The sequence below is a fragment of the Podarcis filfolensis genome (assembly GCF_964270895.1).
Source record: "Podarcis filfolensis genome assembly, chromosome: 4".
In the NCBI taxonomy this organism is placed as follows: domain Eukaryota; kingdom Metazoa; phylum Chordata; class Lepidosauria; order Squamata; family Lacertidae; genus Podarcis; species Podarcis filfolensis.
In genome coordinates this window covers 83,283,540-83,310,033 of record NC_139607.1, presented here as the reverse complement: position 1 = coordinate 83,310,033, position 26,494 = coordinate 83,283,540, and the positions used below count along the sequence as shown (strand labels likewise).

General features: G+C 45.2%; 1 protein-coding gene across 1 annotated transcript in view; it reads right to left on the bottom strand.

Moving 5' to 3' along the window:
* The window catches only part of GUCY1A2 (guanylate cyclase 1 soluble subunit alpha 2), a 159,648-nt gene extending 140,652 nt beyond the window's left edge, over nt 1–18,996 (bottom strand). The window contains exon 1 of the mRNA XM_083609123.1: nt 18,153–18,996. Within this exon, the coding sequence (XP_083465249.1) occupies nt 18,153–18,458 (306 nt within the window). The 5' untranslated portion in view covers nt 18,459–18,996. The remainder of the gene's footprint in view (nt 1–18,152) is intronic.
* Nucleotides 18,997–26,494: the final 7,498 nt, after the last annotated feature.

Below are 26,494 nucleotides of genomic sequence, written 5' to 3'. Positions count from 1 at the left end.
CAAGGTACGACTGTATTTCTTACCCACCCTTCACTGTAAGAGCCCAGCGCAGGTTAGAAAAATGCAATAAAAAATTCTGAAAACAAACTGCTACAATTAATTCTAAAAAAAACATTCATAAGGGATCAAAACCGTACAAATGTGAGGACCACAAAACAAAATACCTCAAAGGCCAGCTTAAAAAGGTGTATCATCAGCTTATGGTGAGAGCTATACAGTACACTGAATATGAGAGGCCCAACTCTGTGGAGCCAGTCACTGGGAAAGCCCTCACCTGGGCCGCTATTCCCCGCACCTTGAGTGGGGAACTACCAAGAGGGCCCACTTTGCTAATCTCATCACCCGAGAAGGTGGGTAGGGATTAAAACAGTCTTGTATGCATAAGGTTTATATGCCGCCCAACTTGCAATGTCATCAGGCCAACTCACAATTTAAAAATCAATAGAAAACAAATACAGTGGTACCTCGGTTTAAGAACAGTCCTGTTTATGAATGATTTGGTTCACAAACTCCGCAGAACCAGAAGTAGTGTCCCGGTATGCAAACTTTACCTCAGTCTAAGAACGGAATCTGAATGGTGGAAGGCCTCATTAGGGGAAGTGCACCTCGGTTTAAGAACAGTTTCTGTTTATGAACGGACTTCCGGAATGGATTAAGTTTGTAAACCGAGGTACCACTGTAGAACAAGCAATACAAAAGTTGCACCAGCAGAAAAATGAGTGTAAAACCAGCATAAAACTACAAAGAAACGCAAGAGCAATAAAGAAACAGCACTAAAAAACAAGAAGGAAAACATAACTATGAGACAGTGACAGACATAGGCAGAAGAAAAAGGCTGTAGCTTCTGCCTGCATCTGTCACTGGAAGCAGTCTCCTGCTTTCTGCCACTGCTGGAGCCAATCACCCAAGTGTCACTTGCAGATCCATTCCAGCCTTGTTCTTCCGACTGCATCTCTCTCTGCTTCATTCCTCCTCCCTTCGGCCTTCATCTCTCCCCATCAATGCTTCCCTGAGTCATGGCAGCCGAGGGAGCCAGGGGTGCCACCTCGTACTGTCATCTCCTCAATGCAATACCTGTAAGAGTTCTTATATGACAGTGATCATTCATCTGGCATGCATCTTGATTTGCTTGCAGGATGTTTCATTTACAAACCTTTCTTCATCCCATACTTTTCAATGCATTTCCCTGTCACTTTCCAAGTTGCAAAGAAGTCCCATTCTTTTTTCAAGGGGATTTGTCGAGCTGGAGCGACAGACCATTTTAACCTACTTTAATTGTGCAAACCTAAATTTCCAGGCATGTGCTTGAATCCCTCCTGCAAAATAGTGACAGTCTGAAGGCGCTTTAATTTGGCATGGCACAGCTGATGTGTGTGTCTGAGCCTACAAATGCGTGGATAAAATGGTGGCTATTTATTGCAAAAACAAAACTGGGAAGATTGCTCACATATTACTTAATTTTGATAAATGCGGCTTTAAAACACACATTAAGAAAATCAGGTTGGCAATAATGATCCCTGCGTGGACTCCAAATTGCAGAGGTGAATATAAATTGCTTTTAATTACGTATACTTCCATGAGGGACCTTGAACTTCAGCTGTATTTTAGCTGTATCTTGAACGCTGAATTCAGTCATCTTTCCCCTGTCCTGTCAATATGCAAGAAAAGGAAGGCCATCATGCCAAGTCAATTTAATAAAAATTGTGATAAATCACAGTTCAATTATTCTCACTGCAACGGCAGCACAAACGAAAGATCCATACAATGCCCAATATCGGCCGTAGGTAGAAGGCACAACTTGTAGGAGCCTTATTCTAACAGCAGGAGCTAGCAATTTACCTGGCCTTTTGCATTTAGATGTGCAGCTCAGCATAGACTTGAAAAACAAAGAAGGGAAATAGGGTTAAGCCTTTGAACAGGTTTGGGATTGTTGGTTTTTTTTAAAAAAAAATCAAGTTGGCAATTACATCTGCTCTCAGCAGGAGTCAAATTTACTGTCTCAGGAAAGCATTTAAAAATCCGATGTGCTCTAGCAAAATAAAATAAAATTAAAAAATCAACAGAAGCTCTATCTAAATGAGACCACACATAAAGAAGCAGCTTCCTCCCATTTGGAGAAGCAGGTGTTTAAAACCTAAGGACCTGATGGAGCAGAAATTCTCTTCAGATGCTGCTTGGGGGGGGGGGGGAGGTCAATTTAGCAGCTCCACAGCACCAATTTTTGCTGAGAAGAAAGGGATAAAAGAAGAACACAGTGTTCATCTCCCAGGAATTAAACTCTTTCTCCATTGACTTTTATCTTGAAACCTGAGGTCAATTTGACCAGTTGCCAGATTTTGCACAATTAAAATGAAACAAAGAAAAACTGGCAACTCTATAGAGACAATACGCAATTAAATTACGCAAACAGTAACCTGTCTATTTTTTTTAAAGCATTTGTTTTGCTTTGCATTATTCAACAGCGTCAAGTGCTCTTAACCTACCTACGTCCCTATCTTTTTGTTACTATTATTATTCATTGAATTTATCTTCATTTGCATCACTTTCATCATACGATTCCTATTCACAGATACCTGCAGTTACAGGAAAACAGAAAGCCAGGACGAAAATGTTTTCTGCAGCTGTGAGGTTTCATGGAATAAAAAGCTGTCCTGTCTGAAGCGAAGCATTTTAGAAACATGTCCTTTCTCACTTGTGGTAAAGACTACAGGCCCTATTTGCCTTAGGCGTTTAAAGCAGTGTCATACCACACTGAACACCATGGCTTTCCTCAAAGAATATTGGGGACTATAGTCTGTTAAGAAGGCCGAGAGTTTTTAGGAGACCGGTGTTCCTCTCATGGTGTTACAACTGCCAGAGTAGCTTAACAATCGCAGGGGTAATCGTAGCTCTGTGAGGGGAATATGGTCATGTACCACAATACGTGAATGGTGACCGTGAGCCAAATCCACCCCGGTTGATCGCAATTAGAGCATCAAAATTAGGAAACTACTTTTGGTATCATATATTTTGGACGCCTCATTACACAGAGCGCCTCCGGCAGTGACTTCGCAGTCTAACCTCCAAGTTCATTATCTCGTGAGGATATGTGACATTTACACCAAAGTCACAATTATGTGTTATCACTGTGGTAAATGGACAACAGCTAACTGGTAAAATTTAATCCAGATTCTCAGCCACACACATTTAGGAAAGAAAAACAACAAGAAGAATCCCAGGTCTTATTTAAGAAAAGGCATGGCCCTCCCAGTGTTTCAAACCATGCTGATTCTGCCTCAGGAGAACTTTTCTCATGAGCCACAATTAAACATGGAGGACTTCTTGTTCTAAACACTTGCTAATTTTGTAATGATAACATTGGTATAGTTGTTGTGAGGTTATTGTGTGCATTTGTGTTTATTTCTTTTTTTAAAAAAACACCACAATATTTACTGCTGCTTTGCAACTTAACTTAATCTAGAGTGGGCCCTTCGGATCTCTTTCCTACTCCCTAGTAAAATATCTTCCCTGCCCCAGGAGTTATCAGGGGGCAGGCCCAGTCCTACCATTAGGCACAGAAAGGAAACTGCTTCAGGCAGCAGGTGTCCCTCCCAACAGTCTCCCTAAGCTGTTAAACCTGCTCTGCACCTCTTAAGATAGCCTACTGCACTCAGGTAGAGTGCAGGGTGCTGTTCCAAGGATGGTGCTAAAATAAGATTCAACTACCAATCCAGTTTATTGGGGGGTGAAGGAGGAACACCATATTATCCTTTGCTTCAGGCAGCAAAATATGTTGGGCCCAATAAAGTGAAAGATAGGGGACTCTTAATGAAGCCTACAAGCCTTACCCTTCAATTTCGCCCTCCCACATTTGCTAAAGTATGCCTCCATGAAGACTTCTAGAGGCAAGGGGATGACGTCCCCTCTGCCCTTTCGGTAATTTGGGCATTTTGCCTCTCCTTCCATAAAATCTGAAACAGCATATCAAGCAAGTATGTTAGAAGGGCTTGCCAATGGGCTTCACCTCCAGGGTCCCCTGCCTGTGGAAACCAAGCACATGAGCCTTATGCCTGAGCTACTCGCTTTCCGTAGGCTGCCCTTTATGAAAATGTAGAATGTGAAGCTACTGTTAGAATTCCTGCTCCATGATTGCAGTCATGGGATTTTTGTCTAGCACATGACGGTGTATGTTTTGACTCCACAGAGTGGGAAGTGACGGAGACACGATGTTTGTGTTACTGTGTTCCATGAAGTGGGGCTATTGTTCTTTCTCTTTGCTGGCTGATGCTTGAGAGAGAGGGAGCCATGTTGCAGTGCTCCGTGTGTGTTTATATGTAAATAAAGTAGATTAGCCAAAATGCTGAGTTGCTGAGGTCTGTCACGAAAAGCTGCAAAAACTCTGCGGATCCCTAAGTGTGCCAGTGTCGGTTGGCATCAGTTGCTGTGATGTTCGGGCAGAAGAAAGCTCTTGAAGCTCCCAAACGAATGGCCAGGAGGGAGAGAACATGCCAGTCGGGCATGTGTCTCTACCAGGGTCCTACTCGAGTGTAGGCTGAACTCCTGACAGCTACACCTTCCTCTTGAGATTAAAAGCTGTTTAGACATGCAAGTGTATTACCTCTAAAAGCCGGGGGGGGGGGATGCAGATGAAGATCACTGAATACAAGCAAATATTTAAAAGCAACCAATGTCACAGGTTACATTTGAGCTAAAAGGAAGTCTGTTGAGTTTGGAAATCCAGAGCCTAGACACGCCGCCCATCTCTGACAGAGTCCTACTACTTCTTGGGGAAGAGGTTTCATCTAAACCTAATAGGATCCTCCCCTCACTTCTCAGCGAGAAGCTAAGTGACTTCTAGCAGAGCCATTAAGGCACTTCAACTGTCATGCACTTATGAAGTGCATGCTTAAAATGCCTAAAGCGCACCAAAGTTAAAGATCTGAAGAGCAAAACGATGCCTGCCAGAGGAGCTACTTGGTGAGTATAACTGTCCCAAAATATAAGAAAAGGGAAACTTAAAAGTCCTGAGAATAACTGGCAACCACCAGGAAATGCTTTTCATCTTTAGTCTGGGCTTAAGTGGCCAGGCCCGCAACCCTAGAGAGCAGTGGGGAGGCTGGTCGGTTAGGCTGAATAGCACACTATTGTGTTGCCCTTGTAAAGATAAAGCTAAAGGACCCCTGACCATTAGGTCCAGTCGTGACCGACTCTGGGGTTGCGCGCTTATCTCGCTCTATAGGCCGAGGGAGCCGGCGTTTGTCTGCAGACAGTTTCTGGGTCATGTGGCCAGCATGACTAAGCCGCTTCTGGCGAACCAGAGCAGCGCATGGAAATGCCGTTTACCTTCCCGCCGGAGCGGTACCTATTTATCTACTTGCACTTTGACGTGCTTTCAAACTGCTAGGTTGGCAGGAGCAGGGACCAAACAATGGGAGCTCACCCCGTCGCAGAGAGTCGAACCTGCCAACCTTCTGATCGGCAAGTCCTAGGCTCCGTGATTTAACCCACAGCGCCACCTGTGTCCCTTGTTGCCCCTGCAGAACTCAGCAAAGAGATGGGTGCGGGTAAAATTCAAATCAATGGGTTCAGTCATTGGCTTTTGCTCCATCTCCCTGCCTTCCACCCTCCCTGTACTAGTACATAAAGCCCCAAATGACCTGGTGGTGCAAGTACCTTTAAAGGCACCTTTCCCAATATCAACAATTTCTGACCCTACAATAATTGGCTGAGGCCTTGTTAGTGGTGAAGCCATTGAGGGCTGCCCAACTGCGCCTGATCCATACGGGGCCTTTTCAGTGGTGGCTCCACATTCGTGGGATGCCTTCCCCCATGAGGGATGCCTGACTCCGTCATCATTAACTTTCAAGAGGAATTTGGAAACATTCCTGCTTACCACGAGGCTGGAGAATGCTGTTCCTGGCAACCCAGTGATCACTGGATACAAGAACATTTTTAAACTACAATTGCTTTTAAAACGTTTTAACTGCTTTGGAATGTTTTTACTTTGTTTTTAAACTGTGTGTCTGTCTGCCGCCCTGGCCTCCTTGGGGAAGGAAGGGCAAGGTATAAATTTAAATAATAGTCATATTGAGCACCAGCCACCACTGCTAGAGAACCATAGCTCATGCATAGCTGGAACAGATTCTGAAAATGGAAAGGCATCGAGATGGAAAGAGGATACAGTCCCTAACAGAGAAGAATGGCAAACCAAGCTGATGGGCTATGTTGAAATGGCAAAGCTGACTGGAAAACTCAGGAACCAAGAGGACAAAAGCTTTATAAAAGAATGGGAAAAAATTATAAGTTATCTAAGAGACCGCTGTAAGCAGATGGAAACATTGGCAGGATTTTGATTTCACTTGTAGTGCTTCATGGAAAATATAGATTGATAAGAGTTTGAAGAAGATGCAGTTTTAAATGATTAAAATGGGACTCCAGGGAAAGGGGGGGGGGAGTCCTCAGATTCAGAGGCATCTCTTTATCTGATATGTAACTGATTTTTTATAATTTTTCATTGCAAAAACCAAATTAAAAACTTTGAAAAATGGAAAGGAGTCTTGGTAGTTTCACCATGCCCTCAGCTGCAGTAAAAACAGTGCCCTGCCTGTCTAGATTGCTGAACATCAGCCATGTTCTGTAAAGAGTGAATAGCCCCAATAGTGCCAATGTTGTTGTTTTTTTAAAAAAACACACACGAAACAACAGATCATAGCAATGTCAAATACTTGTCATAGCACTAAAGTTAAATACAGAAGGACTCTGATGTCATAAGTAACACTAAGTAAAGCTGAAATTCCAAAATGACTTGTGAAGGTTTGAGAAATGGTGCACTTAATGGTCTCTGCCAACGTATCAAATATAGATACACCACAGTGCAGTGAATGATTCGCGCTAGACTAATCTGTTGCAGAAATGTATCCAGCAAGGCTAGATTCTAAGTTCTCTGATACAATTTCTCGAAATTTCAGGCAAGTTATACGCAGTGCTATTTTTCTAGAAAAGGAGGTGTCGGAACTCACCATGAACACCTCCCTCATTCTCTTTGAATAGCAATGGCGCTCACCTGAGAGGTGCCAGAACTGAGTTCCTGTGAGTTCCAGGTAAAAAGAAGCCTTGGTTAGAAGAAAGCTAAGAGCAAGGCCTCAGCTTTTAAAAAATAAAATAAAATTTGCATCTTAGGTGAACGTCTGTTAGGTGAACCTTTTGCAGTTGTGACCACTGAGCTCTGTCCCTGTAACTGTCAAAACTACTAAAGGTTTTCAAAAGGTAAAGGACCTCTGGACAGTTAAGACCAGTCAAAGGCGACTATGGGGTTGCGATGCTCATCTCATTCAGGCCGAGGGAGCCGACGTTTCTCCACAGACAGTTTTCCAGGTCACGTGGCCACCATGACTAAACCGCTTCTGGCGCAATGGAACACCGTGACGGAAGCCAGAGCGCATGGAAACACTGTTTATCTTCCTGCCGCAGCGGTACCTATTTATCTACTTGCACTGGCATGCTTTCAAACTGCTATGTTGGCAGAAGCTGGGGCAGAGCAATGGCAGCTCACTCCGTCACAGGGATTCGAACCGCCAACCTTTCGACGGGCAAGCCCAACAGGCTCAGTGATTTAGACCACAGCACTACCCACATCCCAACCTACTGGGCCCCACAGAGCAAATCAACTCCAATGCCACAGATACTTTGGGGAAGTGATTTCCAGATAGTTGAATGGAAGTCAAAAGAAGATAAATGCTTTGTGATTCAGATCATGTGCTGCTTACTGACTAGACAAATATAGTTGGAAATAGCCCTTTACCAGCTCATTGTCCCTTCCTATAACTGCCAGAAATAAAATATACGATACTAACCAAGGAAATATGCGCAAATTAGCATGATTTGCATCACTTATGCCAGTGTGGTTGGGGATGTTGGGGCTTGTTATTATCTTTATTATGATTTGCAGTATTTACAGCACATTCTTCATTAAATATTTTCAACTGCAGAGCAAGTGGGGAAAGCAATAAAAATAAACACAGAGAAACAGCACCAAACATTGCAAAAACATATAAACAGGTCCAAATAAACAACAAATTAACAACTCCATCATAAAGCAAACAAAATCACAGTGGGAAAAAATATTTTATTTTTAAAAGCTATGCTCCAACCTGGGGCTGGAAAATACACTAAAATTCTATACATACAGTGCAAACCTGCTCCAAATTAAGTCCCACTGAGTTGAATGGGACTTGTTTCCAGATAAGCATATATAGCATTACAGCTTCAAATAAATAAAGATACTGTAATTATGTTTATTTGGTTATTTAGGCTGCAATCCTAACTCTACTTTCCTCTGAGTAATCCCCAATGAATTCAGTATGACTTACTTCAGAGTAGACATGACTAAGATTGTGCTGTTAGTTAATAAGCGAGTTATAATTTTATGCCATCTATCCAGCTATGTTTTCTGTGTCTGATTTATGCTTAATTATTACAACAACAATTTTATTATTTGTACCCCGCTCATCTGACTAGATTACCCCAGTCTCTTTGCAGAAAATTTGCTCAAAGCATTTTCACGTTGGATGTTTTAAGTTTTATAAATCTGTTGTCTCTTGCACCCACAGACTGGTTTTTCACTCGTTTCATAGCCACAAGGCTACATTTCCGATTGGAGTCCATTTTTCACTGCCAGTTATGTACACATCTTTGCAGATTTTATTTTATTTTTGCCTAACCACGTAATTTCTAACTTTCCGCAAGTGCTGACAGCAACCTGCATCGCTCAGAGGAATAGTTTACAGAACTTTTCTGTGCTCTGTATAATATTCTACATAAGGCTATGGCTCTCCCATATGCTACAGAAAACTCACTTATTTTTCTTTCTTTCTTCAACTTCCTTTTTCCAACACCTCCTGCTTTCTTCCATCCATTTCGTACCTGCCAATTACCAAGTGGAAGCACAGCATGGGAGAGCTCCCCCCTGTGCTAAGACAGCATTGCAAAGAAATTGCAAGGTAGCAGCTTTCAGCTAAACATCAGGGGAAACTTCCTAAGCCATTCAACAGTGACACAGACTGCCTCAAGAGATGGGGAGCTGGTGCCCAATGGGACTGGCAGGGCAGAAGGCAGAGAACTCATTGGAGGAATAGCCAGGGCCAATGACAGGTGGAGCCATAGAATCATAAAATCACAAAATGGAAAAGATGGAAAGGACTCCGAGGGTCATCTAGCCCAACCCCCCTGCAACGCAATGCAGGAATCTCAAACTGCAATGGTTGAGGTCCAACTGTTTACAACAACGGGATTCAAAACCGGGGGGATGAGTAGTATGGTGGTTTTCAGCTGCAGTGGAGCAAGAATAAAAAGGTAAAGGTAAAGGTACCCCTGACCATTAGGTCCAGTCGTGGCTGACTCTGGGGTTGCAGTGCTCATCTCGCTTTATTGGCCAAGGGAGCCGGCGTACAGCTTCCGGGTCATGTGGCCAGTGTGACTAAGCCGCTTCTGGCGAACCAGAGCAGCACACGGAAACGCCGTTTACCTTCCCACCAGAGTGGTACCTATTTATCTACTTGCACTTTGACGTGCTTTCAAACTGCTAGGTTGGCAGGAGCAGGGACCGAGCAACGGGAGCTCACCCCATCGCAGGGATTCGAACCGCTGACCTTCTGATCGGCAAGTCCTAGGCTCTGTGGTTTAACCCAAAGCGCCACCCGCGTCCCGGAGCAAGAATACAGATGGGTCATTGGCAATCTCTCCCCATCGTGAAAATGGCCCATTAGTGAGACTGAAAGAATGAAAGTAGAGAGGGGGGATGACGAATCAAACGCTTGTCTGATCCACTGCAGCTGGAAGCCAGGAACACCGCAGTGCTGAGCGTAAGAGTCCTGGCATCACAGAACTGTAGAAATGGAAGGGACCGCAAAGGTCATGTCATCCAAACTCCTGCAATACTCAGGAGGAGGAAGCTGATAGGCAATGCTGCCTCTGAGATGAGCTGTTAGTAAGGCAGGCAGGTGGGGGCTGGCTGAGGGTAGATTGCTGTTGCTGGGGCAGTGTCCCATTAGCCCTCATACATCAGCTTCCGCTGGTGGAATCTCCATCAGTGGAGGGTTCAGACTGGAGCCGGATGCCTACTTTTCAGGGATGCTGTAGTTGCATCCTGCGTTAAGTCTGCACCGAGCGGGAGTTGGACTAGATGACTTTGGAGGAATCTCTCCCGGTTCCAAAATTCAATTATTCCAAAGACTCTCTCATTACTGAAGAGAATAGCGATCATTCGCTTGGAACCAATTCGCGTATAGCTTGTACATCACTTGATTTTTCATCTTTTGCATCACAGCTAAATGCGTGAGTCAACTCCTTTGAAAATATTTGCGTTTGAGATGATGTGGAAGTTCTATCTAGGGTGTTTGATCTCCAGTTTCAAGTCACCCACTTGATGCTATAGTCATAAAATGATGGGCATGTGCATTATGTGTGAAATCAGCCCACAAAGAATTGTGTTTGACGGATCCTGCCTTTGAATAAAAAGGCTGGGCCGGATAACCTTCAGTTCCTTTCTAAATTTATCCTGCGTACACTCCAGTTATCTCTAAATTTAAGCCCAGAATAAAAGCAATACAACCCAAGCATTGTTAAATGTATATCGGGAGCATCTTTAAGCTCCTGATCCTATGTAGTGTGATAGAAGGTGAAAAAAGTTGTCCCAGGCATACACAATTCATAATCCATCAATCCGAATGTAAACCACCAGTCATTTATGACAACCACCAAGGGTTTGACAAGCGCCCTAGTTTTGCTGCCTGTCTACAACTAAAAAATAATAATAAAGTGATTGTCACATATCTGGCAGGCCACAATGTGCACTAGGTGGGCTGTGCTTGATTTTGTGGGTCACAGACTTATAATGTGCAAAAGCACGACTTACTCCAAATCTAGGTAATCCATCTAGCAATCACGATTATTAAGATTTAAGAAATAATTTCTTGAATGTTCCAATATGCTGGCATGTACGGTTACTATTCTGGGAGAGAAGACTCAAACAAATGGAACTGTCATTGTGCAATGCAGCCATCTGATCAGAATGAAATATTTTGCATCTGAGATTCAGATCTAAACTCCAGGATAACAACACACCGCAACGTGACACTTGCCTCTATTTCCCTTCCTAACACATAGTTTGGAAACGATGATATTATAAATGTCAATGAAGTATCGTAATCTGCAATTTAATCATGATCAAGGATCGCAAACCAGGGTTTGATTCTGGTTTGGGAGGGAGGCGATTGCTAGTTCAGACATGATGATAAAACAGGCATAGGCAAACTCAGCCCTCCAGATATTTTGGGACTACAACTCCTATGATCCCTAGCAAACAGGACCAGTGGTCAGGGATGATGGGAATTGTAGTCCCAAAACATCTGGAGGGCCAAGTTTGCCTATGCCTGTGATAAAACATCGCCTGAGCTAAACAAGAAGAAATTAGTTGGGTCTGCGGAAACTCAGGAACCAGAAGCAGCCCCCCCCAATCTTCCAAACCATATTGCCTTGCATATGAACCATCATAGGCGGCCTTTGCTAATTCACTATCAGCCTAAGCCAGACTCCCCTCCCCCAATCTGCAAAATTGGAATAGAAATGCCAGCACAGAGCAGACTTTGGCCTTTCAAATTTAAGTGGCACCCTGCGCATGCCCAAAATCTGGTGCGACCCCTGCCTCTCGCCTGCCGTTCTGCTCTGTTCACTATGTCACAGTTGCAAAGCCCTGCAGCGCCCCAGCAGATCATGCAGGGTTGTGATAAAGGCATGCAATAATTTTGTAAAACAGTTTGAACACTCAGAAGCGCTATATAAATTCTGCTGTTCTTATGGGAAACTGCAGTGTATTTTGGTGCATGGGTTTGTTTTTTTTACATGGAGTCAGTCCATTGGTCCATCAAGCTTGGAATTTTTCAACCTTGGGTCTCCAGCTGTTTTTGGACTACAGTTACCATCATCCCTGGCCACTGGTCCTACTAGCTAAGGATGATGGGAGTTGCAGTACTAAAACAGCTGGTGCCGCAAGTTTGGGAAACCCTGATCTAGCTCAATATTGCCAGCACAGACTGACAGTAGCTCTTCAGGGTTCTGGTTGGAGTGTCTCTCCCGGTCCCTCCAGGGATTGAATCTGGGACTTTCTGCATGCAAAATAGGTGCTATACCACTGGGCTATAGACCCAGTAAACGCTATCGTGCCAAATTGAGAAGTGATGTGGTGTAGCATCAAAGAGGCTGAGCAAAAAATCAAGACTTCCCCAGCTCATATCTGTGCTCTGCAATAAACACTCTTGTCTTAGACAAGCCACACACTCTCTGCCTCCCCCACCCCCTTTTTAATATGGGGCATAATAATACTGACGTACCTTATGACAATATAAAAACATTAAATATGAAATATTGTTATTGAATGTACTGTGAAGAAGTAGAGGCAGGGATGTATGCAAAGCACCTTTTCAGCAGCAGAGATCTGCAGTGATAATTACTAAAGTAACTTGAAAACCAAAGCAACAAGTTGTCTGTTGGCTCAGCCATGATCTGGAAAATTAACTTACAAATGTATAATCCTCCAAGTGGCTGGGTGGGAAGACGACCCAGAACGGTCAGAAGGAGCATTCCCCTTAATATGTGTTTGTTTCCTCATATTAACAGTGGCAAATAAATATTCTTTTATGGTCTGAATGTCTGAACCTACCTTTTAAGCTATCTCATTATGGGAGGGTTAATGATGCATCAAAATGTGAAAATATAACTGCTAAAATCTGAAGCAGTGCCAGCTCTGGATGATCTTGGGATGGAGAGGGGAATACGACAATGCGCTTTATCAGATCACTCTGAAACATACCGTACAAGATTTATGAAAATTATGCCACTATCTTATTAGATAGATAAAATATACTGCAGGCTAGCTGGGATGTCTTTGGTTAATTTTGACATCATAGCACCAACTGTTAGGTCTGCTTACTCAAAAAAAAAAAGAGGGGGGAGTTGGAAACCAATGAAAGAAAATGCTAGTTAAACAAACTGTACTACAGTTAACCATGTAATATACTGATAAATCTCTTCATCTATATCCAGCAAGGTGCTCGTTTGCTTTATCCACTGTTGTCACGATGAATTAAAAAGGATGTCAAAAGCAAGGATGAACCATAGCAATTGACAGACCAATAAATCAAAAGCTCAGATAGAGATCATTTTTACCAAAAATAGGAAGGTGGCACACAGACAATAGATTGCCCAGTGATTCCTATCATTTACCAACTATAATTTGACTAGAACCGATCAAACCACCACAAGTGGAATGATAACTGCAGCATGTTTTATATTGCAATCTCCACCTCCAACAACTGAATAGATCATTATCTCTAGCTGTAATAGTATAGGTGGAACTGTTTACCCCTTCTTGGGGGGGGGGCAATTCTGTTTCGTAATATCTAGAAATCAGCAATCATCTTTTGCAGGACCACAGTCTACACAGGATTATTCCAGTTCCCTAGCATCAAAATTCTGCATGACCAACTGCCTTGATTTTTTTTCCCCTACGCCTGTCGAAACCTATTTATCAAAAATCAGAATTGTACGCTGCAATCCTAAACACTGGGTGCAAATGCCATGAATTGGAGGGAGAAAGGGGAGAGAATAAAGATAATCTAATTTACTGCACTCCTGCCTGACATCAGAAATTATGGTTAAGCTACCAACTTGTTCACTCTGGCTTCTGACACAGTACAAGGATCTCCTACGGCTCCTGTCCAAGGTTAAGACTGAGATTTGAGTGCTTTCAGCATTTCATTAACTCCAAAACAAACTATTTCAGCACAGATAAAAGAGTAAAATTTAGCCGGTGCTTTCAGGACACGGCAATAGCATTTCAACGAACACTTGTCATTTACAGCAAAAATTGTTGTTTATTACATCCAGTAATGTGAAAGCTCTATGCCAGTGGGAATGAGGGAGCAGAGAAGCACACCTGCATTTTTAGACACAACTTATGAACATGCCAAAGTTGTGCTGATTGATGAAGTATAAAAAGCAACGACACTGATGAACTCAATTCACTGATTTCAAGATGGTGTCAATTCCACCCTTAATATTTTGCACACTTTGTAAAATGGCACGAAAGAGCTCCCACAAAACAGATCAAAGCAGAGGAAGAAGGTGCTCCATGGTTTGCTACCATGGCTAAACTGCATTCATCCTAAGCACCTCTTTCCTAATAATCTCTCCACCAATTTTAGCGTCTCTCCACAGCGCTGAGAAACAAGAGAGGCATTGCAGTTGCTGTAAAACGACGCTGGTAAGTTCTAGATGTCCATCAAGCCAAACAAACAGGGCTAACAGGTGGAATACTAAGCATCCCCCCAACTAAAGGCAGATTTCACTTTCACCACAATAGTGACCCGACAGCACCGATTTATTATTCCCCATCAGAGGGAAAGGCATTGATTCACTTCTATGAGAGTGTGTAAAGGGGGAAATGCAGGGATGCAATTAGAGGCTAACTGCACTCCTGTCCCTGCTAATCACAAACATACAGCTCAGTTGGCAGATGACTTGCTTTGAATGAAAATGGTCCCAGGTTCAAGCCGGTGGGGACCATACTGGGCTAGGTGGACTTGGTATAAGGCAAACAAGATTCCATAGCCGGTGACAGAAAGTGACAGTATGTTGGGAACTATCTTTTATATGAGAGGCTCTATTCTAGGGCTGAGTTCTAGCACTGAAAACAATTTATGGACCTGAGTGCTGGTGAGCTATTGCAGACATTGGCATACAGGTGTCATATGAAAACCTGCTTCCATCATTTTATATTTAGCTATTATTTCAGCATAGATTTGGAGCAGAGATGCAGCATGAAGATAGGGAGCTTAACCTTTTCCCCTGTTGAGTGTTTCCCCACTTCCAATCACTCCCACAAACTGTTTTCACCCCTGCAGAGCATATAGAAGTTTCTCGAGATTCTGTCACACTCTAGTGTGACCAAGAAAGAGAACTCTGGTTTGGAAAAGTAAAGCACTGCAACTGGGAACAAGGCTGTGGTGGGGGCAAACTCCACACATGGTGCTTAAGTTATTATCACGGATCACCAACCCAACAAGGGACACAGGGAGCTCCATGCAATATCCTCTCTTCCCAACCACCATGATGATTGGAATTTTGCTAGTCCTATACATAAATGGCAAACTCGTTCTCTGCAAGGGTCCTTAACAAGACAAAACAGCACCATCCACATGCAGGAGAGAAGTATCAGTAAGCTTGGGGAAACCATAAAGGTTGCAGCAAGGCATAAGCTCTTTAGAGAAAAAACCCCATGATGGAGGACACCCCAAAACAGCCCAATGCAGACTGAACATGATCAGAAGGTGTGGAAAAGGGGAGAACGGGATGCAAAATCTTGGAACCCTAACAGGAGCACTCCAATACTTTCCTGCAGATACCAGTTGCGTTTTCTAATTCCAAACCATTGATTTGTTATCTCCAGCCTCCCTGGGAAATGCCCCCGTTTCCAGAGCTGCTGAAACACGTGGCTCCTTTCCTTCCTGAAATGCTGTAAACAGGAGATAGGGTTCTTTTTTCCCCTTCAGATTTTTCCTTTCAATACTTAGGACAATAGGAGCCTTAGAAGGTGTACTGCACCCAAGATAAGTGGTCAGTTCATTGTTCTCTGATTGGATTCTCAGCAGCAGTCTCTGAAACTCAGCACATGGGTCCACCTGACATGCACAGAAGTAACTAGGAGCAACAGCTAATAACAGTAGGAAACTTCAGAGGCTTTTCCTCTAAAGGGGCCCAAAATTGTAAGAGCTGAAGTCAAACAGCAAAGCAATCATCGCCGGCAGAAATAAGAGCAGCTTCTCCACACTGATGAGAATCTTCTCAAGCAGCCAGTGCAGATCACTGGAGTGCAAGAGGCTAAGCCGGTGCATTGAGAGCCTGGCTACACCTTACACATTAATCCATGTAACCAAACGACAGCTGCCCATTTCTTTTTAAAGGAAATGACACTTTGGGAATCCAGTGGGATTCAAGCTGCAAAAGCAGCCTCGTTTGAGGAAGGGGGTATTTGGATCGGAGAAGCAACAGGCACACACATTCTTCTCCTTTGCTCCAAATTGCCCAAAATGACTTTTCCTGGGGTGTGGACCATCAGAATTCTCATGCTCAGGTCCTGCTTGCATTTGCATGTTACATATACATCTAAAACACCCACACAGGAAGCAGCCTCATCCTGAGTCAGACCAATGGTCCACCCAGCTCAATAATGTCTACTCTGATTGACAGTAGCTCTCCAAGTCTTCAGACAGGTGATATTCCCAGCTCTACCTGAGGATGCCAGGGACTGAACCTGGGAGATCCTACATGCGAGGAAAAGCTCTTAACACTGAGTTACATGGCCCTTTCCTAAGTCCTAAGACATCATCAGCATTTAGGAGCGTAACAGAGGAACCCAGAGCTGGGAAAGTGGGGAAATGTTGGGTTTAGGAGAAACTCTGACCATAGGATCTGGAAATAAAGGGACAGTGCTTTGATGATGGAAGCAAGGGGAATAGTTAAGGATAACCAAAAACTGAAATACAGTAGTGACAGAAAAGGTGTCACAGAGGAAGCGTCCAACAGTTATTGCGATACAGACTGTGTAAGAAGTGTAAAGAAGATCAACAGGGAGCCTGGCAAGTGACGGATGAGTAGGGGAGAATTCAGAAGAACGATATCTTACCTTCAAATCTCTTCTTTTGAATCATCCCCTAGATCCTGGGAGATGTTAAAAAGAAATTCAGAAGGAGGGGGATGCAAAGTATTATTGGTGGCGGAGATTGCAGGTGAAACATTGCCCACTTGAAACTTTGCAGATAAAAAAAAGGGAACAATTTAAAGTGTGCAGATGCTTGGGCAATAAGACATGTTTGCATCCAAACCACTACATATAGATTCAGGCTACCATAAGCAGCAAGGAAGGTGAGGCAACTGACCAAGGTGGCAAGGCTGACACACTTGACCCGAACGCTCGTCGGAAAGCTCTTATGGCTCGCACACAAGAGAACGTAAAAAGAACCACAGCGGCCAGCCAGGAGCCCAGAGGGAGATAGAAAGCTGCCTTATGTACCAAGTCAGACCCTCACTCCATCTAGCTCACTATTGCCTACACTGACCAGGGTTTCAAGTAGGAATCTCTCCCGGGAGATGACAGGGATTAAACCTGGGAAACTTCTGCATGCAGGATGGATGCTGTACCATTGATCTAAGGTCCTTCCCCTAAGGCCATGAAGACAATAGCAACTGGCATTTATCCAAGGAACCTAGATGTACCAGATGCATGGCTGGGCATCACTCATCCCTTTCAACGGGACTGATGGGAGAACTTCGGCTGGACTGTGTACCACGCTAAGGACAGGGGAGAGAAAGCACCATAGGACGGGGTGCTATCGGAATTTTCTGCCTTAGGCACCTAAATATCATGGGCTGATTCTGTGCATAACGGTAACTCCTCTTGCAGTCCGATTCTCCGTTATGGTGGCTTAGGAAACGCTAAACGCAGCGGATTTCCCACGCTTTCAGCACAAGCTGCAGCGAGAGAAGCCAGAAGAGGAGTCCCAGATCCTGGCTGAGGATCTCGAACCAGGATAGCGGAACCAGACAACGACACTCGATTTATGTAGGTGAAGCAAGGAGGAGAGGCGCCGGCTGTGGGATGTTACCAGGATGAGACAGGACGGCGCGGAGCAGAAACCGGACCGGGAAGGGGGAGGGTGGCTATACAGCCAAGTTGCGCCGAGGCGGGGACCGGGAGCAGAGAGCGACACTCCGGAGCCGACGGCGCCGCGCTTTCAAACCCCGGATCATGGGTTGTGCGCGCGGTTTTCCGCAGCAAGCGCGTAAGGCGGGACCCGAATGCAGGCGAGAGACGGAGGGCCGCTCCGCGCGTCGCGAAAACCTCTCTACCCGGCAAGCAGAACAGAACGCGCAACCCGCGTGCAGAGCGTCGCGTGTGATGGCGGCGACACGCGCGTCTGGTGTCGCCCGGAGGTTCTGCTGGATTTCGACCCCTTCCCTTTCTGCGGCCGCCTTTGCCTGCGCAAACCCTTCCCTTCCCTGCGTTGCATGCATCGAGACCGCCCCTGCACCTGATGGCGGCCCGGGCGCGGCGCAATTACCGTGGGGGCGGTGAGGCGGCTGATGCTCTCGCCCAGCGAGTCCAGGTTGACCCTCCTCCGGCGAGGAGCCCTCCGGGAGCCCGAGGGGGCTGCCGAGACCGCGGCTGGCCCCGCCGCTGCCGCCGCCTCTAACGGGGGGGCTGTGGCGGCGACGGGGGTGGTGGCCCCGGACTGCGAAGGGGGGCTCCGGCTGCCGTTCCACAGCAGCCTGGCCACGGGACATTCGCCTTCCTCCTCCGGGCTGGTCTCCAGGTAGTCCGAGCCGAGCGAGCTGAAGGATTCCGACGAGATCTTGCGCCGGGACATGCTGCGTGGCGTCTGCTCCTGCTGCTTGGCCAGGGGGGCATCAGATGGCGAGCAGCTCCGGCGAGGCGCGGCGGCAGCGGCGGCCAGGGAGTCCCGCAGGGCTGGCGATCGCGCGGGTGGTCATTGCTCGGGAGGGCGCCGAGATCCCTCTCTCGCTGCCCCTGCCTGCCTTCCTCGCTCGCGTCCACATGCGCTGCCTTGCTTGCAGCCGGGAGGATTTAAAGGAGACGCCTCCGTCCGCCGCCCACCTCCTCCTCCTGCGTGGATCTGCCAACCGCCCCCCACTCGCCCGCCCGCCTGCCCGCCCCTCTCCTCTCGCCGCCGCCGCCGCCGCTGCCTTCCTCGCTCGCTCCTCCTCCTCTCGCCTCCGCCGGCGTCACGTGCGCGCAACGCGGAAAGCGCGCCTCGCCCATCGCCAGATTTAAACGAGGACGCGGGGGAAAGCATGCCATGGCAGGACCCTGGCAATCTCAGTTTAGTATTGCCTCCCGTCTGATCCTCGGATCTCCACATTTCCACATCTCTTTGGGTTTTTGATTTTTTGGAAAAAGCAAGAACCCAGCCCCAAAGCAAAGGGGAGCAGGTGGGATAACGAGTCCCTCTAGTTTCAAGATTGTCCGCGCTGGCTGGTAGCGGCTCTCCAAAGCAGCCCGGGGTTTACGCGCGAGGCAGTCGAGCAGGGCCGGCCCAAGACGTTTTCGCACCTGAGTGGAAAAGCGAAACTGGTGGCGCCGCCGCCCCTTGCCTGGGAAGAAAAGGCGAGTGAAGATATCCATCAGGAATGAAAGGGGAATAAAGATCTGCATTATGGGGAACACGTGTGGGAGGCAGGGGTGCCAACTTGAGTAATGGTAATGGGGCGTGATCTAAACCAGTGGCGTAGCGTGGGGGGTGCAGGGGGGCCGGCCGCACCGGGCACAACATCTGGGGGTTAGGGTTAGGGGGCGCAAATCCACAGGTTAGGGGGCGCAAATCCACGGGTTAGGGGTGCAAATTACTTGCCTTGCCCCGGGTTCTGACAACCCACGCTACACCACTGATCTAAACATTCCATTTCACATGTAAAATCTCAAACTGAAGTCCAGACTGTTTGCCCATCTAGCCCGGTATTGTCTAGGCTGACTGGCAGCAGCTCTCCTGTCTGCTACCTGAGCTTTCATCTTCTCTAGAGATTTCAGGTGTTGGAGCTCACATCTTACACATGCAAAGCATATGCGTCTCCACCCCCATCGTTCAGCCCAGACACTGAGGTCCAGCTCCGAGGGCCTTCTGGCGGTTCCCTCTGCGAAAAGTGAGGTTACAGGGAACCAGGCAGAGGGCCTTCTCGGTAGTGGTGCCCGCCCTGTGGAACGTCCTCCCATCAGATGTCAAGGAAATGAACAACTATCAGACTTTGAGAAGACATCTGAAGGCAGCCCTGTTTAGGGAGGTTTTAAATGTTTGATGGTTTATTGTGCTTTTAATTCTGTTGGGAGCAGCCCAAAGTGGCTGGGGAAACCCAGCCAGACGGGTGAGGTATAAGTATTATTATTATTATTATTATTATTATTATTATTATTATTATTATTCAGCACCTCTGAAATATATTATCTCCCTAATGTGCCATGTCACATCCAGCAATCTTGACGTTTCAGCTTGTCATACCACCACAGAGAACTTTCACATCACTTCAGACACAGGGCTTTACAATGGATGCAGCTGAGGCTCTCACATTCAGCTGCCACCAGTCAAGTGATGTCCCTTGGTGACTGGGAGATGGATATGGGAATTGACTTTGCTGTGTTTGTTGTGAGTGAAAGTGATATAAAAAAGCCGTGTGTGTGTGTGTGTGGTTGTTTGTCTGTGACATGATGCAAGTCATCACTTTATGCTGCAGTAAATTAATGAGGAATGTGCATGTGTGAATCGGCCCCTAACCCCAACCTAATCTATCTCTCTCTTATTTTGGGCTGCATTAATCCTTGACTTAAGGAAATCAGCCCTGAGTGCTCACTAGAAGGACAGATCGTGAAGCTGAGGCTCCAATTCTTTGGCCACCTCATGAGAAGAGAAGACTCCCTGGAAAAGACCCTGATGTTGGGAAAAATTGAGGGCACAAGGAGAAGGGGATGACAGAGGACGAGATGGTTGGACAGTGTTCTTGAAGCTACCAGCATGACTTTGACTAAATTGTGGGAGGTAGTGGAAGACAGAAGTGCCTGGCGTGCTCTGGTCCATGGGGTCACGAAGAGTCGGACATGACTAAACGACTAAACAACAACAACAATCCTTGACCAACATTCCAGGGGTGGGGGCATATACCAGCAGTGGGTGTGGCCGCTCCACAATAACTCACATATGCCCTCATGTGACATACACAGGCATTCAACACTTCTCTGCTGATCTGTGTAGATTATGATGGCAATGGTGAATTGTTGAGCTTATTGGTTGCTCGCTACACAAAAAGGACCCCAAGTAAGTTACAAAAATGTTTAAGAGAATAAAGCATGAATAAAGAATACAAAATAATAATAATAATAATAATAATAATAATAATAATAATTAATAATAATAATAATAATAGCATAATAATAACAGTTTGTGAAAAAAATCCACAGACAACAGCCAACCAAAGGGAGCAAATGTTTTGGCAGCAACAAACAATAAAAGCCAATGACTCATAGTCCTTCAAACACCAAAAGGAAAGAGGAAAGTTGGTGGTGAACGATGTTTGTGATGGCGCCTGGTGGACCTTAGTGGGGAGAGCAGTCCATGGATGAGGGACCACCATTGCAAAAGGCCCTCAGGTCAGTTGAAGTTGGGACTTAGGAGCCAACACTGAAGCTACCAGAAAAATTGTTTGGGGGGCCCCCAAATGGGGTCAACCACCGATTGTCTACCTGGTTGGCATGGGCTCTATGTGTTGGTGTTGCTAACATGTTCTGAGTAGACAAATCCACACTGATAAGTGGATCTGAGGTCCCTTGCAGTCAATGCACAAGTACAAAAAGCAGAAACACTAAGCAGTGGCATATTCTGTTAAGTTGTGGGTGAACATATCAGACGACACAGCAATTCTTCAAACAGCTCTTGTTTATTCACAGGTCAGAACAGAACAGAACAGAAGCCTGCTTATATAGAGCTCCACTAGAACGCAACAGTAACCACTTTCTGTAACTATCCAATCACTGAACGTCACTTTCAATCCCTTATTTGCATATGTGGACCTGAGTGAAAACTATCTACAGTATCCCCCTGCTGGCTCAGGGTGAGAACTTCAGTACATAACATATTCCATAAGGAAAGGTTAGAAAATTTGGGTCTTCCTAATTTGGTGGGAAAAGCAACTAATCATGGCAGGCGTCATGGAGGTTTGTACAATCATGTACGGAGAAGAGAAGGCTAATATACAGCTACATTTTCTCTCTCTCCTTCCCTCATAACATTCAGACCTGTGGGGTTATTCAGAGAAACGTCCTTCCCGTTTTAATTAATGTTTTCTTTCCATATTTTAATATTTTAGTTGTATACCGTTTGAACTTGCTGTGAACTGCCCTGGGGGCTTTGTCAACTGAGTGGCCGACAAATGTTCTGAATAAATAAAATAAAGTTATTGGCAGGAGATTTAAGGCAGGCAAAAGGAAGCAACACATGTAATTAATTTATGGCACTGGCTGTCACAAGATGAGCTGGTGGCCACTAGATTAAATGGCTTTAAAAGGAGACTGGACAAATTTATATACAATAAAGTCTATCTATGGCTGTTAGTCGTGAGTCTGCTGAGTTTGCAAAAATTTGTATTGAATAATTTGTCATCGTCATTATTGGATTGATTACCCCCTCTTCAGCAGGGTGGGCTACAACAATATAACATTCAGAATGAAAAACAGTTACAGACAATCACATGAATAGGGTGGGACTTGAAAACACATACCTCAGGTGTTAAACATCAGAGTGAAAAGGTGTGTCTTCAGCATTCTCTGGAAGCTGTATAGTGAAGAAGTCAGAGCATGAGACTCTCAATTTCAGGGTCATGGGTTTGAACTCTACATTGGGCAAAAGATTCCTGCATTGCAGGGGGTTGGACTAGATGACCCTTGTGGTCCCTTCCAATTCTATGAGACACCTTTGTTAACTTTTTGTTGTGGAGCAAATGAATGTATGACAAAAGCAAATGAAATGAAACCACTCTATGCAATTCAGTGCCTCTGAATACCAGTTTGTAGCAAACCCACAAGCCTCTCCCATGACTGCTATCCTGCAGGACAGCAGCCATGGGAGAAGCTTGTGGGTTTCAGAGAAACATCTGGTTGGCCACTATGGGAAATAGGATGCTTGTGTTGGGATACTGCCGGGGAGACGGGGGCATCAGGCAGGCATCAGGCAGGCCCCCAGCTGGCTCCAGCCACTGGCCGGCAGCTGGTCTCCCTTGGAACAGCATCAAACAGCAACACGAGCCTCCGATACGTTTAGAGACCCGTGCACGCTCTGTCAGCAGAGTGTGTAAATCTCCTCACAGCAGAAGAGACAGACAGAGAAATGTGTAAGCATAATGTACAGCATTTTATTCAGCATAGTTCAGGAACAAAGGAAAACATGTCTGCTTCCCTTCGTCTCTAGCAAAACAGCAGTAACACAAAAGCTATATACAAACGGAAGTTCCCAGCAGATCTGTGCTGGAAGTAAACAGGCATGTGACACCCAACAGTCATGCCTGTACCCTTTTAAGGTGGAACGGAACTATATCCTAACAACTTAGACCAGGAGTGGGGGAACTTTGGCCTTCCGTATGTTGCTCAACTACATCTCCCATAAGCCCTAGCGAGCATGGCTGGTGGACAGGGATCAAAGGCACTGAGGTACCCAATTTTAAGCACTTATATAACACCAGTAGCAGGTTACCGGCAGAGTAGGCACTGGCCCATGGGTCCCACAGCTTTTAGGAGCCCCATGACAACGGATCAAAATAATATTGATTTGATCCTGAAAGAAAATTCCAAAAACGTATTAGGAAATAATTTGCAAGGCCCCAACCCTGAAGATTTTGACTGCCTAGGGGCCTCCACAGGGTTTAATCGAGAACTGCACAACACGCTGTGGATAGATAATGGTAATAGTCCCCGATTCTCTTAACATCCAAAGCCGTCTTAAATATATTTGTGTGGCATCTCCATTCCCCCACACCGTGCATTTCCCAACTGCCATGGGCATCTTCTTACAAAAGTACATGTGCAAATGGTTTGAGGTTCAGCAAACCATTAGGACGTGACAATCAAATAATGCATTTCACAGGAGGCAGCGATGCTAACGGCTGCAGGTATTACTTGACTATTTATAGATTAATAATGTTAGTTAATTAGCAGGACTAAAGTGCCGCTGTGGCTAAGGGAAAAAGCTGTGAACCGCAAACCCACCAGCTCCCATCTCACCTTGACCATCAACCTGCTAGGAAGCTTTAAGCAAACTGCTCCCACTCAGCTTCATTCTCCCCACCCCCATCTGCAATATAGGGGGGGGAACTGACCTACCTTGTTTAACAGTTACTGAGGCAATGCATGTGGAGTTGTCTCAGCAGTCCAAAGCATTGCATACATAAATACTGTTATTGCTAATCATATTATTATTGCTGTTGAACACAGTCCAAAGCATTACATAAGCTTAGCTCAGCTGGTTAGAGCATGTTGCTGGTAGCACTAAGGATGCAGGTTCACAAGAACTCCAGTAATAATAATAATTAGTAGCAGCAGCTGCAGCAGCAATATTACATTTACGAATCACTTCCTGTTAAGCATCTCAAAGCATATTCACCTTACAATAAAGACCAAGGGTTTTCAATGCTAGTCATACTCAGAGTAGAGCTATTGCAGTTAATTGACATGAATAGCTTAGGCTCGTTCATTTCAATGGGTCTACTTTGAGTAGGACACAACCCTATATACAAAACAACTGCATATTTAATAAAAGTTAATCCTCGGATAGCTCAGTCAGTAGAGCATGAGACTCTTAATCTCCGGGTCATGGGTTCGAGCCCCATGTTGTGTGAAAGATTCCTGCATCGCAGGGGGTTGGACAAGATCAGGGGTCAGCAAACTTTTTCAGCAGGGGGCCGGTCCACTGTCCCTCAGACCATGTGGTGGACTGGACTATATTTTAGGGAAAAAATATGAACGCATTCCTATGCCCCACAAAGAACCCAGAGATGCATTTTAAATAAAAGGACACATTCTACTCATCTAAAAACACGCTGATTCCCAGACCGTCTGCGGGCGGGATCTAGAAGGTGATTGGGCCGGATCCGGCCCCCAGGCCTTAGTTTGCCTACCCATGGACTAGATGATCCTTGTGGACCCTTCCAACACTACAGTTCTATAATTCTATGATTATTGGACCATATGCAGCGAGAGGACAGGAAGCAGAATCCATCAAAATCCTGTGGTAATATATAGAATGACTTTTTGGACTATAATATAGGACCATTATTTGAGCCACAAGAACAGTGTTGTTGTAAGTGTGATATAAATTTTTTTTTGTGTGAAGGAATTTTAAAAAAATAGTTAAAGCAATCACAGATATAAAACAATTAAAACAAAAAAATGAAAACAATTACATATATAAAAACAGTCAGGTAAATAAAATGATTTTAAAAAAAAATATGCCAAGTAGGCTATAAATCTCCGCTTTGAAGTCTTCTTGAAGATCGTCAACAGGCACCAAAAAGACAATAAAAACAGCACCTGTCTGATATGTAACAGGATTCTGACTCCTCCTAGTTTGACTTACCAGAAGCAAAGGAAAGGGGAGAGAACAGAGGACTGTAACAAAATGCGACTCAGACAGCATGGCAGAAATGCTCCTTTCAAGAAGAGAAAGAATGCTGAGCAGTGCTTTGAAAGAGGATGACACCTTTAAAAACAATGAAAGGCAATCTTTCCAAATCCTCAGCCCTTTTCCTTTTCAACCCAGCCTACGCTTTCCTTTTTCAACCTCTTCCCAGCGGCTCATAGAAGTTGTGCTGACAACATCACATATTCCATCAAAGCCCCCACAGCCCCTAGAACACCTTTGGCTAATGTGATGCTTTAATTAGGGTTGCCAGAGGAAGAAAGGGGAAGGCATGGCAGATGGCGAGAAGCGTCACTTCGACGATTATTTGCTGAGAATAGAAACGAAAGCTCAAAAGCACATCCATTCACTCCAGCGCTGTTGGGGTGGGGGTGGGGGGGCTTATGGTCAGAAAGCGGCATTAAAAAACCACAACTTTAATGTAAGATTTCTAGCATGCTGGCTAGAAAGAATGTCCACTTTTCATAGATGGAGGGCGAGTAGTTTTGATTTCAGTTTTTTGATTCAGATGGAGACAGAAGCAGCTCGCCAGAGAGCATGGAGCTGCTATACTAGCTTCTCAGAAGGTGGGTCGTTGTTACTTACTGGGAGGCGTAAGGAGAGGGGCAAGGCAACAGGGAGGTTTGCATGGTGCAAACACAAGCAGGAACTAATCCAGCACACCATGCAAATCCCCCTCTCCCTCTCTCAGCAACCCACCTTTTTGGAAGCTAACACAGTTCTACTGCATTAAGCAAGCCACTTCTGACAAACATACATTTGTCCTTATTTAAGGGAATCATAGAATTGTAGGGTTGGAAAGGACCCTCTGCAATGCAAGAATCTCAACATGTGGTCTCCCATCCAATTTGAAACCATACCGGGCCCTGCTTAGCTTTGAAAATGTGCTAGCAGTATTATTGTTGCACCACTAGGTGGTGGAAAAACATGGGATCAGTCCATATTTCTTAATTTGCTTCTATCCATATAAATTAGCACATGCAATTTCTCTCTCACTTTCTCTGTGGTGAGGAATAATTGGCCACCCTAGCAAACCCCATGTTTTGCAGAAGTACCAAAATATTTAAGAAGGGAAAGCCTAGGTTAGGGGGCACCACATAAAATAACCCAATGGGCATGATTTAGTATGTAGGAAGGCGAAGTAGTCTCCCTACATGAGATAACACCCCCAGGTTTCTCTGTCCTCCATCAATCGCGGACTGTGGGTCGGGGGG